A 17,167-nucleotide genomic window follows, 5' to 3' on the forward strand; every position below is an offset into this window, starting at 1 on the left:
GCTAAAAGTCTTTATTTTTATTCCACAATGTTCCCAGTCTGCTGATAAACATGTATTTAGTATGCATAAAACAGATGATTGACTTTTTATACTTGTTCAAATTTATAATGCTTAACATCGCTCACTAACTTCTTTCGTGAGAGAATCTCCCTCGATGCTTTGTCAGCTCTACAGCGGGAGCGCTTGAGACTCCGCCCACCTGAGCAGCTCGTTTGGATTTAAAAGGATACACACAAAAACGGTGCATTTTTGCTCAGCCCCATAAATTGCCTATTTTAACATGCCACAATAAATTACCTATATGGTATTTTGAGCTAAAAATTCACATATGTACTCTAGGGACATCAAAGATTTATTTGATATCTTAAACACGTCTTCTGGAATGTCCCCTTTAATTTTCACACAATGGGTCTCATTCATGAAACATTCGTAAATATATGAGTAAATCTGTGAGTGATTTGCACGTAAACAGACCTTCCCGAAAACTCTCCTCCTGATTCACAAATACTTTGTAAACGTCAGATCCGACTGAAAACTATATATGGGCATCATATTATGACACCAAACGAAGGATTTCAACATATGTCTTATTAAAAGCAAATGAAAAAGAAACATTTATCAGATGCAGAAATTGAAGTTTATTATCAGAAATTAATTCAAAAAGGCAAATTTTATTTTCAAGCATATAGTGGCGTCTCAGGTCCTAAAAAAAGGAAGCTTGGCAGCACATTACAGATGCTGTTAATGAAATTTCATCTGTTAATCGAACAGTCCCACAAGTGAAAAGAAAATGGTTCGACATGAAGCTTGACTGCAAAAAACGAATTAGTTAACTTCGAAAAAATCTTATTCAAAAATAAAAACATATAATTTAAGAGGAAATACACAAGCAGTTTACATTTCAGCAGATTTAACTTTTCACAAAAGAACTGGTCTGGGTAGCCTGAAACGACTAATTAACCAGTCTTCATTCTCGGCAAGTCTGTGCGGTCTCTGAAAATACGCCTTTTGCGCAGCGCTCTGCCAAATCTATATATAAGCCATCGTAAATGTGTTATGCCTGATTTTGGCCATTTTATAGGAAACTATTTCCTTAACAATTTTGTTTGCCCAGCCCTATTGAAATCAATAATTTATTTGATTAAAGTGTTCCGTTTGCAGATGCTATTACTGGAGCTTTTTTACAAAATGCTGTGTAATATGTACATGATTATGGTGAATTAAAATACAGCCTTATTGATGAGAAAAACGTTCGGATGTTAAACGCACAATTTACGTGTGGCTGGGAGCAGGTGTATATTTCTTTCGTACCAACTAACATTTGGAAAATACGAAAATTTTCATGAATACAAAAATGTACGCGAAAAGGACTTTACGAATGATTTACACAAAAATTCGTTCTGCTCGCATTTCATGAATGAGACCCATTGTTTAAAACAACAACTTATCTACCAACTGTTACAGAATTACACTAACTTTACATTACCATAATGTTTTATGGGGTGGTTTCCCAAATAGGGATTAGCTTAAACCAGGACTAGGTCTTAGTTTAATTATGAAATATAAATTGTTTTTACAAACACACCTTACTAAAAACATTACTTGTGTGCATTTTAAGGCAAAACAAATGGCATTGATGTATTTTAAAATATGTCAGTGCAAGTTGTTTTCAGTTTGGACAGCTATTACATTTACTTTAGTCTAGGACTAGTCTAATCCCTGTCTGGGAAACCACCTCTATACATTTTAAAATAATAAAATGCAATGTTTCTCTATCATATGGCTGGACGATTATGGCCAAGATTTTTAGCACGATGTACTTCTCCATTTCGGGCGGTACGGTATAAATCAGATAACGGTATGCATATTTCAAAAGCCTCAGAAAAAACTGCCAAGAATGCCTGCAATGGATGTCTGAACCAAAAACAAACCTCTGGAAAAAAATTGACCAATGAAACCTTCTCCTATAAAACTATATCATATTTAAAATAAAAAAGAGATAAATATATTAATGTTCACCTTTAATTTGTGTTTATCCTTCATACAAAAAAGTGATATCACTGTCCAGTAAAACAAACTTTCAGGCTCAGTTTAATAATATTATAAGTGCACCCTGAATGTCGTTCAGTAATAAATGCTGTAATGCAGGAGTCTCAAACTCAAACAGGCTTGGGGACATTTCTGAGATCGACATCTTATAGGAGAGACGAAGAGCTATTTTAACATTAAAAAGCACAATTATTCATTTTACATTTATAAACTATAAAGTATTTTTTGCCACCGGGTTGTGTTTCTGTTTTGATATATTATGGATTTATTCAGTCATAGTATTGACTTTCGTAGTTCCATCTGTGTAAGTCTTGTTCAATTTGCTATTATAGTCATATGTGGAGAAAATATAAGTCAACGTGACCCTAAAATAATTGTAGTATTTAATGTTACATACTGTAAGAAAAATAAAAATTACTGATCTACTTGTAATTGCTTAGCAAGCTAGATAGTGAAAAATTATACATTTATTTCATGATCTAATCAAATATTTTTATACAAAGATGACGGTGTTGACATGTTATGGTCACAGTAGCAGTGTCCAAAAATATGAAGAAGTTTAAGAGAAAATATCAAACATACAGGAGCTTGAGTGATCTTGAAGCATGCAGTAGAGCTGAAGGTTTGAAAATGGGGTCCTCAGGAATGCAGTTGACCCTGTAGTTGTCTGATTTTATTGTTTTTTATAAATATCTGACGGTCGTGACGAATATGTGGGACACATTTTGAGCAATCACAAAATAATAGTAAATATTGTTCAAATTCACTGTTTGTAGTTTTTAATACATATTACAATGAACTCTTTCATGTGGTAAATATATTATTCAATTCAATTATTACTTTTGGCTTTTTTAATCAAGTTGAAATGATTATCTCTTAACTGAGGACAGCTGATTTTGTAGGCAATGGTCCAGCATATAATCATTAAATTAATAAAAAATAAACCTATAAAAGAACCTTACATATGTGCAAAGGACCCCCTGATTATAACATTGATTCTTTTTCTTCATGAAAATGTTATTAATTTCCAACAGAATTAGCACTTTTCTTAGTGGGACATGTTTTTGCCAAAGTTTCAAGAATCAGTGATTTGATACTAGACATTTAATTATATTATACATATAACTCATAACCAGGTGACACAGCAGCATACATACTTGTATCTTTTCTCCTCATCTTTATTCTTTTCTAACATTGGCACCTTATGGCTTAAGCCTATTTTTTCTCACCAGTAATTTAGTTTGTGTTTATTACATCTCCTGTTCTCTCTCTCTATATGATGTCGTCATTGGAAGCTGTGACTTGATGCAAACTTACCCCACACCTCCTTCTCATACTTCTGACTGACAGCTCTTCTCTGAGCCCTGTTTTCAGGTTGTTTATGATGAAATAGAACGGTTTTGACTGAAATTTGGACATATGATGCTGGCCCGAGAATTTTCGTGTGTTTGTTGTTTCACCTCCCACTGCTAGAATGGGTTTATAGGTGCACAGGAACAATCCGAGTGGTCAGGGGTGTTCACTGATATGCTCACACAAAAATCGCTGCAAAAGACGCTTTCCAACAGCTGTTTTATCGTAGTTATTGTCCAACTCCATTGACTTGTATTAGATGTGCTGTGAGGTATTACTCCACCGCCGGAAACTTTGTTTCTATTCTTGCAATTGGCAAAGGTGGATTATCGCCACCACCTGGGCTGGAGTGTCTATTATTCAAGCTCTCAGCAGAAGAATATACGGGTGTGAGGCGTTTGGAAAAATAGGTCCACACGTTTACAACGAATGCTAAAACACATGTTGGAAATCATCTTTTGCAACGATTTTTGTGTGAGCATATCATTGAACACCCCTGACCACTTGCTGAGTTTCACGTCTTTGTAAATGAAAGTTTAATGCATTTTAGGAAGGATTGTTCCAGTGCACCTATACAGCCATTGTAGAGGTGGGGGGTAATACAATAAACACCCGAAAGTTTTCGGGCCAGCATCATATGTCCAAATTTCAGTCAAAACCGTTTTATTTCATCATAAACAATCTGAAAACAGGCCTTTAAGAGTAAAATATCCAACTTGTCCTTTAACTACAAGACACCACACGTTTAAGAGGGAAGTAGCCCCTTGACCTGTGTTTAACATGTGTTTTTACATGTGACGTTTGACAGGCCACAGGACGCCGTAATGTATTGAAATATCGGAAATGTTTTTAGAAACCATATCACTGTTATCGAAAAATATTATACTGCGAGATATATTGATATTGAATTATTGTCCAGTCCTACTCTATCGTTTACATAACAAGCAAATAAAACATTTGTTGTTTTAAACATTGTGTGAACATTAAAACATGACATTGACATAACATTTGAAAATGGTAGAATCTAACATTCATCTAACGTTCAGACAACCCAGAAACATTCTTAGAACAGCAAGAAAACTGAACACTTTTTATGGTCGCAGAACGTTTTTGGGAACTTTCAGGGAACGTTCTTAGAACTTTTCTCTGTTAGCTGAGAGTCACACAACATCTTGTCCATTATGAACACAAACACTTGAGGAAATAAGATCAAGTATTCAGTGTGAGTCATGAACTCAATACAGATTTATGAATAAATGTTCATGTGGTTTAGGACATCTAACACTAATAGTCAGCTGTGTGATGGATTTATTTGACATTTAAACACACAGTGTCTCAGTTACTGAGGGCTTGAAAGAGGAACATTACATGAAGAGATGGAGGTTAGAGATTTGTGTTTGTAGTGTATAATTCACATAAAGTCTCTGTTCTCTACAGGTTGAGTTGGTGTTATATCACAGATGAAGGTTGTGTTGCTCTGACTTCAGCTCTGAGATCAAACCCATCACACCTGAGAGAACTGAATCTGTTTTATAATAAACTAAGAGATTCAGGAGTGAAGCTGATCTCTGATGTACTGAAGAATCCTGACTGTAAACTGAAGAAACTGTGGTAAGATTGTGATCTGATGCTCAGACAGAAATAACATATAGATTATAGTGAGACTTTATAGAGATCATAATATCTGTAATGGATTTATAGACACTAGTCAACATTGAAAGTGGATCATAAAAGTTCATCTTAGGGTGTTTTCAGACCTGTAGATTGATTGCTTTGTTTTGAAACCGGGGGTTAAATGGCTACAATGTTGGTTCAGTTCGCATACACAAGGCAATATTTCCAAATGAAACAGACTTTGTTAATACAAGTCATGTGTGTGTAAACTTTCCTTTAATTGCTCAGAGTGCATCTGTTTATTTTCTGTGATTCTGCTTAAATTGTCTGTCAGGATTAGAGCCCGAAGCCATTTGTTTTGAGAATAATGGCTGGCTGATGAAGTTATTGGCTGGCTAGCCGGCTCAGCCAAAACCTAAATGACTGCTGCAGCCGCCAAACTTTTCATAACTGCAAATGACTGAAGCTGCCACTACATGTCTACAAGTGTATATGTTATACTGATTAACTAGATCTCAATCTTTCCAGGTAATGAGAAAATGATACTGAGAAAAACTGTAATATAAACACACACTGTTATCAGTATTATTTTGGACAAAGTTTTGCACATTTCACTTCAATGTACACTGAATCATGCGTTGTGAATTAGCAATGTGGAAACGATGGTTTGTTACTGCAGTTATATCACGTTTAGTGCTAAAAATCTCTCCGTTCCAGAATATTTGGTTCATAACATCAATCTTTGATTCAGGTTTGTGCAACTGTGCCCTGAAAATTTAACAAAAGTCTGGGTAGGTCTAAGTTAAAAAAAAAGTAAGTAGGAATTAAAGCTGCAAGCAGCGATGGAAGGGCCCTCGCACGCATGTGCACCGCTACCCTATGGCATTAGTAAAGCAGTGAACCAGGGCCATACGAATTTAAGTGGGAAAATATAGGTGGATAGTCAAAGGAAAATTTATGTGCCACACCGCATGTGTGCAGCAGGTGGCGCTATGACTGTACCTGATTATTGTTATATTGATGTGTTCCGGCCGGGACCCCTAACAAACGTGTGAAGTCTGGAGCAGATCAAACAATGTATGCCTGAATTACAACAGCTTCCTGTTTCATGGTGAAACATCACACTTTGCCAGGCTGCCACGGACACGCCCTTCCACGAAAAGTCAAGATATTCTCAATTTATCATCGCAAAGGGCTTAAGATCAGTCTGACCAGATATGATGATGATTTTATTAAATCTCTAAGAGCAGTAAATCACAGCGTAAAACAAGGCATTTCCTGCTACCTCTAGGTGGCGCTAGGACTGAAGCTGAATATTGGCATTGAAATGTGTTCAGGTCAAGACTCTTATCAAACATGTGAAGTGTGGGGCAGATTGGACATTGTATGCCTTAGTTATAACAACTTCCTGTTTCATGGCGAAAATGCTGAAATTGTCAGGCCGCCACGGACACACGCTCCAACGAAAAGTCAAAAGCTCCGCAATTTAACATCGCAAAGGCCTTTAGATGAGATTGACCAAATATGACGACGATCTGATAAAATCTGTAGGAGGAGTTCGTTAAAGTACGAAGCCTGGAAATGACAAAATTTGTACAAAAATCACAGCAAAAATTCAAAATGGTCGACTTCCTGTGGGGTTTAGAGCTTAGCTTCAAGAGACTTTTTTGTAAGTTTTGGGGTGATAGATGATCCTACCAAATTTCGTATCTGTATGTTTTTCGTAGTGGGGGGGCTGTTCTCTTGAAATTTTGCAGGTGGCGCTATCGAGCCATTTTTAGACGCCCACTTCTGACGCCTATACTACATGTAAATTTTCGCCACTTCTGACGCGTGTGCAAATTTTCATGAGTTTTCGAGTATGTTTAGCCCCTCAAAAATGCGATCCATTTCGGAGAAGAAGAATAAGAATTAAAGCTGCAAGCAGCGATGGAAGGGCCCTCGCACGCATGTGCACCGCCACACTATGGCATTAGTAAAGCAGTGAACCAGGGGGATATGAATTAAACTGGGTAAATATAGGTGGATGTTCAAAGGGAAACTGATGTGCCACACCGCCTGTGTGCAGCAGGTGGCGCTGTGACTGTAACTGATTGTTGTTATATTGATGTGATCAGGCCGGGACCCTTATCAAAAGTGTGAAGTGTAGGGCAGATCGGATAATGTATGCCTGAATTGCAACAGATTCCTGTTTCATGGCGGAACATCACTCTTTGCGAGGCCGCCACGGACACGCCCTTCAACGAAAAGTCAAGATCTTTGCAATTTATCATATTAAAGTCCTTAAGATCAGTATTACCAAAAATGATGATGATTTGATTAAATATCTAAGAGCAGTAAATCACAGCGTAAAACATGTAATTTCCTGCAACCTCTAGGTGGCGCTATGATTAAAGCTGAATATTGGCATTGAAATGTGTTCAGGCCAAGACCCTTATCAAACTTGTGAAGCATGGGGCAGATTGGACATTGTATGCCTGAGTTAGAGCCACTTCCTGTTTCATGGCGAAAATGCCGAAATTTGTCAGGCTGCCACGGACACACCCTCTAACGAAAAGTCAAGATCTCCGCAATTTAACATCGCAAAGTCCTTTAGATGACATTGACCAAATATTACGATGATTGGATTAAATCTGTAGGAGGAGTTTGTTAAAGTATGAAGCCTGGAAATTACCAAATTTGCACAGAAATCACAGCAAAAATTCAAAATGGCCGACTTCCTGTGGGGTTTAGAGCTTAGCTGCAAGAGACTTTTTTGTAAGTCTTGGGGTGATAGATGATCCTACCAAATTTCATATCTGTATGTTTTTCGTAGTGGGGGGGCTGTTCTTTTGAAATTTTGCAGGTGGCGCTATCGAGCCATTTCTACACGCCCACTTCTGGCGCCTATGCCACATGTAAATTTTCGCCACTTCTGACTTGTGTGCAACGTTTTATGACTTTTTGGGCTTGTTTAGCCTGTCAAAAATGCGATTCATTTAGCGATACTTGGCGAGGCCGCCATGGACACGCCCTTTAATGAAAATTCAAGGTCGTTGTTTTTTATCATCACACAAGGTCTTGAGATTACACTGGTGAAATATGATGTTGATATGGTTAAATATCTTAGAGCAGTAAATCACAGCGTAAAACATGGTATTTCCTGCTGCCTCTAGGTGGCGCTATGAGTGTTACTGAATTATGCCATGTTGATGTGTTCAGGCCTGGACCCTTATCAAACGTGTGAAGTCAGGGGCAGATCGGACATTGTATGCCTGAGTTATAACAACTTCCTGTTTCATGGCGAAACATCACACTTTGCCAGGCTGCCACGGACACGCCCTTCAACGAAAAGTCAAGATCTTCGCAATTTATCAAGAAAAAGGGCTTAACATCCGTCAGACCAAATATGATGATGATTTGATTAAATCTCTAAGAGCAGTAAATCAGAGCATAAAACATGGTATTTCCTCCTACCTCTAGGTGGCGCTATGAGTGAAGTTGAATATTGGCATTGAAATGTGTTCAGGCCAAGACCCTTATCAAACGTATGAAGCGTGGGCCAGATTGGACATTGTATGCCTGAGTTAGAGCCACTTCCTGTTTCATGGCGAAAATGCCGAAATTTGTCAGGCCGCCACGGACACACCCTCTGACGAAAAGTCAAGACCTCCGCAATTTAACATCGCAAAGGCCTTTAGATGAGATTGACCAAATATGACGATGATCGGATTAAATCTGTAGGAGGAGTTCGTTAAAGTATGAAGGCTGGAAATGACCAAATTTGCACAAAAATCAAGGCAAAAATTCAAAATGGCCGACTTCCTGTTGGGTTTAGAGCTTCGCTCCAAGAGACTTTTTTGTAGGTCTTGGGGTGATAGATGATCCTACCAAATTTCGTATCTGTACGTTTTTCGTAGTGGGGGGGCTGTTCTCTTGAAATTTTGCAGGTGGCGCTATCGAGCCATTTCTACACGCCCACTTCTGGCGCCTATGCCACATGTAAATTTTCGCCACTCCTGACATGTGTGCAAAATTTCATGAGTTTTCGAGCATGTTTCGCCCCTCAAAAATGCGATTCACTTTGGAGAAGAAGAAGAATAAATAATAATAATAATAATAATAAACGGAGCAAAAACAATAGGGTCCTCACACTTGTGTGCTCGGGCCCTAATAATTAAAGCTGCAAGCAGCGATGGAAGGGCCCTCGCACGCATGTGCACCGCCACCCTATGGCATTAGTAAAGCAGTGAAAAAGGGGGATATGAATTAAAGTTGGTAAATATAGGTGGATTTTCAAAGGAAAATTGATGTGCCACACCGCCTGTGTGCAGCAGGTGGCGCTATGACTGTACCTGATTATTGTTATATTGACGTGTTCAGGCCGGGACCCTTATCAAACGTGTGAAGTCGGGGGCAGATCGGATAATGTATGCCTGAATTACAACAGCTTCCTGTTTCATGGCGAAATATCACACTTTGCCAGGCTGCCACGGACACGCCCTTCAACGAAAAGTCAAGATCTTCGCAATTTATCATTGCAAAGGGCTTAAGATCAGTCAGACCAGATATGATGATGATTTGATTAAATCTCTAAGAGCAGTAAATCAGAGCATAAAACATGGCATTTCCTGCTGCCTCTAGGTGGCGCTATGACTGAAGCTGAATATTGGCATTGAAATGTGTTCAGGCCAAGACCCTTATCAAACGTGTGAAGTGTGGGGCAGATTGGACATTGTATGCCTTAGTTAGATCCACTTCCTGTTTCATGGCGAAAATGCCAAACTTTGTCAGGCCGCCACGGACACACCTTCCAACGAAAACTCAAGATCTCCGCAATTTAACATCGCAAAGGCCTTTAGATGAGACTGACCAAATATGATAATAATCGGATTAAATCGCTAGGAGGAGTTCGTTAAAGTACGACGCTTGGAAATGTCAAAAAATGACAGAGAAAATTCAAAATGGTCGACTTCCTGTGGGGTTTAGAGCTTCGCTCCAAGAGACTTTTTTGTAGGTCTTCGAGTGATAGATGATCCTACCAAATTTCGTATCTGTAAGTTTTTCGTAGTGGGGGGGCTGTTCTCTTGAAATTTTGCAGGTGGCGCTATCGAGCCATTTCTACACGCCCACTTCTGACGCCTATACAACATGTAAATTTTCGCCACTTCTGATGCGTGTGCAAATTTTCATGAGTTTTTGGGTATGTTTAGGCCCTCAAAAATGTGATCCATTTCGGAAAATAATAATAATTAAAGCTGCAAGCAGCGATGGAAGGGCCCTCGCACGCATGTGCACCGCCACCCTATGGCATTAGTTAAGCAGTGAACCAGGGGGATATGAATTAAAGTGGGTAAATATAGGTGGATATTCAAAGGACAAAAAATGTGCCACACCGCCTGTGTGCAGCAGGTGGCGCTATGACTGTACCTGATTATTGTTATATTGACGTGTTCAGGCCGGGACCCTTAACAAACTTGTGAAGTCGGGGGCAGATCGGATAATGTATGCCTGAATTACAACAGCTTCCTGTTTCATGGCGAAATATCACACTTTGCCAGGCTGCCACGACACGCCCTTCAACGAAAAGTCAAGATCTTCGTAATTTATCACGGCAAAGGGCTTAACATCAGTCTGACCAAATATGATGATGATTTGATTAAATCTCTAAGAGCAGTAAATCACAGCGTAAAACATGGCATTTCCTGCTACCTCTAGGTGGCGCTATGACTGAAGCTGAATATTGGCATTAAAATGTGTTCAGGTCAAGACTCTTATCAAACATGTGAAGTGTGGGGCAGATTGGACATTGAATGCCTTAGTTATAACAACTTCCTGTTTCATGGCGAAAATGCAGAATTTTGTCAGGCCGCCACGGACACACCCTCCAATGAAAAGTCAAGATCTCCGCAATTTAGCATCGCAAAGGCCTTTAGATGAGACTGACCAAATATGATAATGATCGGATTAAATCGCTAGGAGGAGTTCGTTAAAGTACGACGCTTGGAAATGTCAAAAAATTACAGAGAAAATTCAAAATGGCCGACTTCCTGTGGGGTTTAGAGCTTAGCTCCAAGAGACTTTCTTTGAAGGTCTTGGGGTCATAGATGATCCTACCAAATTTCGTATCTGTATGTTTTTCGTAGTGGGGGGGCTGTTCTCTTGAAATTTTGCAGGTGGCGCTATCGAGCCATTTCTACACGCCCACTTCTGACGCCTATACTACATGTACATTTTCGCCACTTCTGACGCGTGTGCAAATTTTCATGAGTTTTCGGGTATGTTTAGGCCCTCAAAAATGCGATCCATTTCGGAGAAGAAGAAGAAGAAGAAGAAGAAGAAGAAGAAAAATAATAATAATAATAAACGGAGCAAAAACAATAGGGTCCTCACACCCTGGTGTGCTCGGGCCCTAATAATAATAATTAAAACTGCAAGCAGTGATGGAAGGGCCCTCGCACTCATGTGCACCGCCACTCTATGGCCTTAGTAAAGCAATAAACCAGGGGGATTGAAATTTTCGTGGATAAATATAGGTGGATTTTCAAAGGAACTTTGAAGTGCCACTACTCCTTTATGCAGCAGGTGGCGCTATGATTGTAATTGATTGTTGTAACATTGATGTGTTGAGGCCAGGACCCTTGTCAAACGTATGATGTCTGTGACAGGTCGGACATTGCATGTCTGAGTTACAACAGCTTTCTCATGGCGAAAAATCAAACTTTGACAGGCCACAACGGACACGCCCCTTTAACGAAATGTCAAGATCTTCACAATTTATCATTGTGAAGTCCCTAAGTTCAGACTGACCAAATGTGATGATGATCTGAATACATTTCAATGAGCAGTAAATCCCAGTGTAAAACATGTAATTTCCTGCTTCCAGCAGGTGGCGCTATAACTTTTACTGAATATTGCCATGTTGATGTGTTCAGGACAGGACAATTATCAAACTTGTGAAGCGTGGGTCAGATTGGACATTTTAAACCTGAGTTAGAACAACTTCCTGTTTCATTGAGAAACACAGAAATTTGGCAAGCCGCCACATACACACCCTCCATTGAAATGTCAAGATCTCCGCAATTTATCATTGCAAAGCCCTTTAGATGACACTCACCAAATATGATGATTATCTGATTCAATTTATAGGAGGAGTTTGTTAAAATACGAAGGCCAGAAATGGCAAAATTTGCACTCAAATTACAGAGAAAATTCAAAATGGCTGACTTCCTGTGGGGTTTAGAGCTTTGCTCCAAGAGACTTTTTTGTAGGTCTTGGGGTGATACATGATCCTACCGCATTTCGTATCTGTGCGATTAACGTAGCGGGGGGGCTGCTCTATTGAATTTTTGTAGGTGGCGCTATAGAGCCATTTTAACACCCCAAGTTCTGAAGCCTATATCAAATGAAAATATTCGCCACTTTTGACACGTGTGCAACGTTTCATGACTTTTTGAGCTCGTTTAGGCTGTCGAAAATGGGATTCATTTAGCAATATTTTGCGAGGCCGCAACGGACACGCCCTTTAACGAAAAGTTAAGGTCGTTGCTATTTATCATCACACAAGGTCTTGAGATTAGACTGATGAAATATGATGTTGATATGGTTAAATCTCTAAGAGCAGTAAGTCACAGCATAAAAGGTGGTATTTCCTGCTGCCTCTAGGTGGCGCTATGACTGATACTGAATTATGCCATGTTGATGTGTTCAGGCCGGGACCCTTATCAAACGTGTGAAGTCTGGAGCAGATCAAACAATGTATGCTTGAATTACAACAGCTTCCTGTTTCATGGTGAAACATCACACTTTGCCAGGCTGCCACGGACACGCCCTTCAACGAAAAGTCAAGATCTTCGCAATTTATCATCGCAAAGGGCTTAAGATCAGTCTGACCAAATATGATGATGATTTTATTAAATCTCTAAGAGCAGTAAATCACAGCGTAAAACATGGCATTTCCTGCTACCTCTAGGTGGCGCTATGACTGAAGCTGAATATTGGCATTGAAATGTGGTCAGGCCAAGACTCTTATCAAACGTGTGAAGTGTGGGGCAGATTGGACATTGTATGCCTTAGTTATAACAACTTCCTGTTTCATGGCGAAAACGCCGAACTTTGTCAGGCCGCCACAGACACACCCTCCAATGAAAAGTCAAAAGCTCCGCAATTTAGCATCGCAAAGGCCTTTAGATGATACTGACCAAATATGATGATGATCGGATTAAATCTCTGGGAGGAGTTCGTTAAAGTACGACGCTTGGAAATGTCAAAAAATGACAGAGAAAATTCAAAATGGCTGACTTCCTGTGGGGTTTAGAGCTTAGTTCCAAGAGACTTTTTTGTAGGTCTTGGGGTGATAGATGATCCTACAAAATTTCGTATCTGTACGTTTTTCGTAGTGGGGGGGCTGTTCTTTTGAAATTTTGCAGGTGGCGCTATCGAGCCATTTCTACACGCCCACTTCTGACGCCTATATCACAAGTAAATTTTCACCACTTCTGACGCGTGTGCAAAATTTCATGAGTTTTTGAGCATGTTTAGGCCTTCAAAAATGCGATTCATTTCGGAAAATAATAATAATAATAATAATTAAAGCTGCAAGCAGCGATGGAAGGGCCCTCGCACGCATGTGCACCACTACCCTATGGCATTAGTAAAGCAGTAAACCAGGGGGGTATGAATTAAAGTGGGTAAATACAGGTGGATATTCATAGGGAAACTGATGTGCCACACCGCCTGTGTGCAGCAGGTGGCGCTATGACGGTACCTGATTATTGTTATATTGACGTGTTCAGGCCGGGACCCTTATCAAATGTGTGAAGTCTGGAGCAGATCAAACATTGTATGCCTGAATTACAACAGCTTCCTGTTTCATGGTGAAACATCACACTTTGCCAGGCTGCCACGGACACGCCCTTCAACGAAAAGTCAAGATCTTCGCAATTTATCATTGCAATGGGCTTAAAATCAGTCTGACCAAATATGATGATGATTTTATTAAATCTCTAAGAGCAGTAAATCACAGCGTAAAACATGGCATTTCCTGCTACCTCTAGGTGGCGCTATGACTGAAGCTGAATATTGGCATTGAAATGTGTTCAGGCCAAGACTCTTATCAAACGTGTGAAGTTTGTGGCAGATTGGACATTGTATGCCTTAGTTATAACAACTTCCTGTTTCATGGCGAAAACGGTGAACTTTGTCAGGCCGCCATGGACAAACCCTCCAACGAAAAGTCAAAAGCTCCGCAATTTAACATCGCAAAGGCCATTAGATGAGATTGACCAAATATGATAATAATCGGATTAAATCTCTAGGAGGAGTTCGTTAAAGTACGACGCTTGTAAATGTCAAAAAATGACAGAGAAAATTCAAAATGGCAGACTTCCTGTGAGGTTTAGAGCTTAGCTCCAAGAGACTTTTTTGTAGGTCTTGGGGTGATAGATGACCCTACCAAATTTTGTATCTGTATGTTTTTCGTAGTGGGGGGGCTGTTCTCTTGAAATTTTGCAGGTGGCGCTATCGAGCCATTTTTACACGCCCACTTCTGACGCCTACACTACATGTAAATTTTCGCCACTTCTGACGCGTGTGCAAATTTTCATGAGTTTTCGGGTATGTTTAGGCCCTCAAAAATGCGATCCATTTCGGAGAAGAAGAAGAAGAAGAAGAAGAAGAAAAAGAAAAATAATAATAATTAAAGCTGCAAGCAGCGATGGAAGGGCCCTCGCACGCATGTGCACCGCTACCCTATGGCATTAGTAAAGCAGTGAACCAGGGGGGTTTGAATTAAAGTGGGTAAATACAGGTGGAAATTCAAAGGGAAACTGATGTGCCACACCGCCTGTGTGCAGCAGGTGGCGCTATGACGGTACATGATTATTGTTATATTGACGTGTTCAGGCCGGGACCCTTATCAAACGTGTGAAGTCTGGAGCAGATCAAACAATGTATGCCTGAATTACAACAGCTTCCTGTTTCATGGTGAAACATCACACTTTGCCAGGCTGCCACGGACACGCCCTCCAACGAAAAGTCAAGATCTTCGCAATTTATCATCGCAAAGGGCTTAAAATCATTTTCACCAAATATGATGATGATTTTATTAAATCTCTAAAAGCAGTAAATCACAGCGTAAAACATGGCATTTCCTGCTACCTCTAGGTGGCGCTATGACTGAAGCTGAATATTGGCATTGAAATGTGTTCAGGTCAAGACTCTTATCAAACATGTGAAGTGTGGGGCAGATTGGACATTGTATGCCTGAGTTATAACAACTTCCTGTTTCATGGCGAAAACACTTAACTTTGTCAGGCCACCACGGACACACCCTCCAACGAAAAGTCAAGATCTCCGCAATTTAACATCGCAAAGGCCTTTAGATGAGATTGACCAAATATGATGACGATCTGATAAAATCTCTAGGAGGAGTTCGTTAAAGTACGACGCTTGGAAATGTCAAAAAATGACAGAGAAAATTCAAAATGGCTGACTTCCTGTGGGGTTTAGAGCTTAGCTCCAAGAGACTTTTTTGAAGGTCTTGGGGTCATAGATGACCCTACCAAATTTCGTATCTGTACGTTTTTCGTAGTGGGGGGGCTGTTCTTTTGAAATTTTGCAGGTGGCGCTATCGAGCCATTTTTACACGCCCACTTCTGACACCTATACTACATGTAAATTTTCGCCACTTCTGACGCGTGTGCAAATTTTCATGAGTTTTCGGGTATGTTTAGGCCCTCAAAAATGCGATCCATTTCGGAGAAGAAGAAGAAGAAGAAGAAGAAGAAGAAGAAGAAAAATAATAATAATTAAAGCTGCAAGCAGCGATGGAAGGGCCCTCGCACGCATGTGCACCGCTACCCTATGGCATTAGTAAAACAGTAAACCAGGGGGGTATAAATTAAAGTGGGTAAATACAGGTGGATATTCAAAGGGAAACTGATGTGCCACACCGCCTGTGTGCAGCAGGTGGCGCTATGATGGTACCTGATTATTGTTATATTGACGTGTTCAGGCCGGGACCCTTATCAAACGTGTGAAGTCTGGAGCAGATCGGATAATGTATGCCTGAATTACAACATCTTCCTGTTTCATGGTGAAACATCACACTTTGCCAGGCCGCCACGGACACGCCCTTCAACAAAAAGTCAAGATCTTCGCAATTTATCACGGCAAAGGGCTTAACATCAGTCTGACCAAATATGATGATTATTTGATTAAATCTCTAAGAGCAGTAAATCACAGCGTAAAACATGGCATTTCCTGCTACCTCTAGGTGGCGCTATGACTGAAGCTGAATATTGGCATTAAAATGTGTTCAGGTCCAGACTCTTATCAAACAAGTGAAGCGTGGGGCAGATTGGACATTGTATGCCTGAGTTATAACAACTTCCTGTTTCATGGCGAAAATGCCTAACTTTGTCAGGCCGCCACGGACACACCCTCCAACGAAAAGTCAAGATCTCCGCAATTTAACATCACAAAGGCCTTTAGATGAGATTGACCAAATATGATGATGATCGGATTAAATCTCTAGGAGGAGTTCGTTAAAGTACGACGCTTGGCAATGTGAAAAAATGACAGAGAAAATTCAAAATGGCTGACTTCCTGTGGGGTTAAGAGCTTAGTTCCAAGAGACTTTTTTGTAGGTCTTGGGGTGATAGACGATCCTACCAAAATTCGTATCTGTATGTTTTTCGTAGCAGGGGGGCTGTTCTCTTGAAATTTTGCAGGTGGCGCTATCGAGCCATTTCAACACGCCCACTTCTGACGCCTATACCACATGTAAATTTTCACCACTTCTGACGCGTGTGCAAAATTTCATGAGTTTTTGAGCAGGTTTAGGCCTTCAAAAATGCGATTCATTTCGGAAAATAATAATAATAATAATAATAATAATAATAATAATAATAATAAACGAAGCAAAAACAATAGGGCTTTGCACCCACGGTGCAGGCCATTCTGGCCTGCTCCTCGGTGCTCGGGCCCTAATAATAAACGGAGCAAAAACAATAGGGTCCTCACACCCTGGTGTGCTCGGGCCCTAATAATAAACGGAGCAAAAACAATAGGGTCCTCACACCCTGGTGTGCTCGGGCCCTAATAAACGAAGCAAAAACAATAGGGCTTTGCACCCACGGTGCAGGCCATTCTGGCCTGCTCCTCGGTGCTC

General features: G+C 40.1%; 1 protein-coding gene across 1 annotated transcript in view; it reads left to right on the forward strand.

The window, feature by feature from the left end:
- Positions 1-17,167, forward strand: part of LOC129438991 (protein NLRC3-like) — a 267,541-nt gene that overhangs the window by 188,315 nt on the left and 62,059 nt on the right. The window contains exon 8 of the mRNA XM_073865735.1: positions 4,840-5,013. Coding sequence (XP_073721836.1) covers positions 4,840-5,013 — 174 coding nt within the window. The remainder of the gene's footprint in view (positions 1-4,839; positions 5,014-17,167) is intronic.

Source organism: Misgurnus anguillicaudatus, unplaced genomic scaffold, assembly GCF_027580225.2.
Source record: "Misgurnus anguillicaudatus unplaced genomic scaffold, ASM2758022v2 HiC_scaffold_33, whole genome shotgun sequence".
Classification (NCBI taxonomy): domain Eukaryota; kingdom Metazoa; phylum Chordata; class Actinopteri; order Cypriniformes; family Cobitidae; genus Misgurnus; species Misgurnus anguillicaudatus.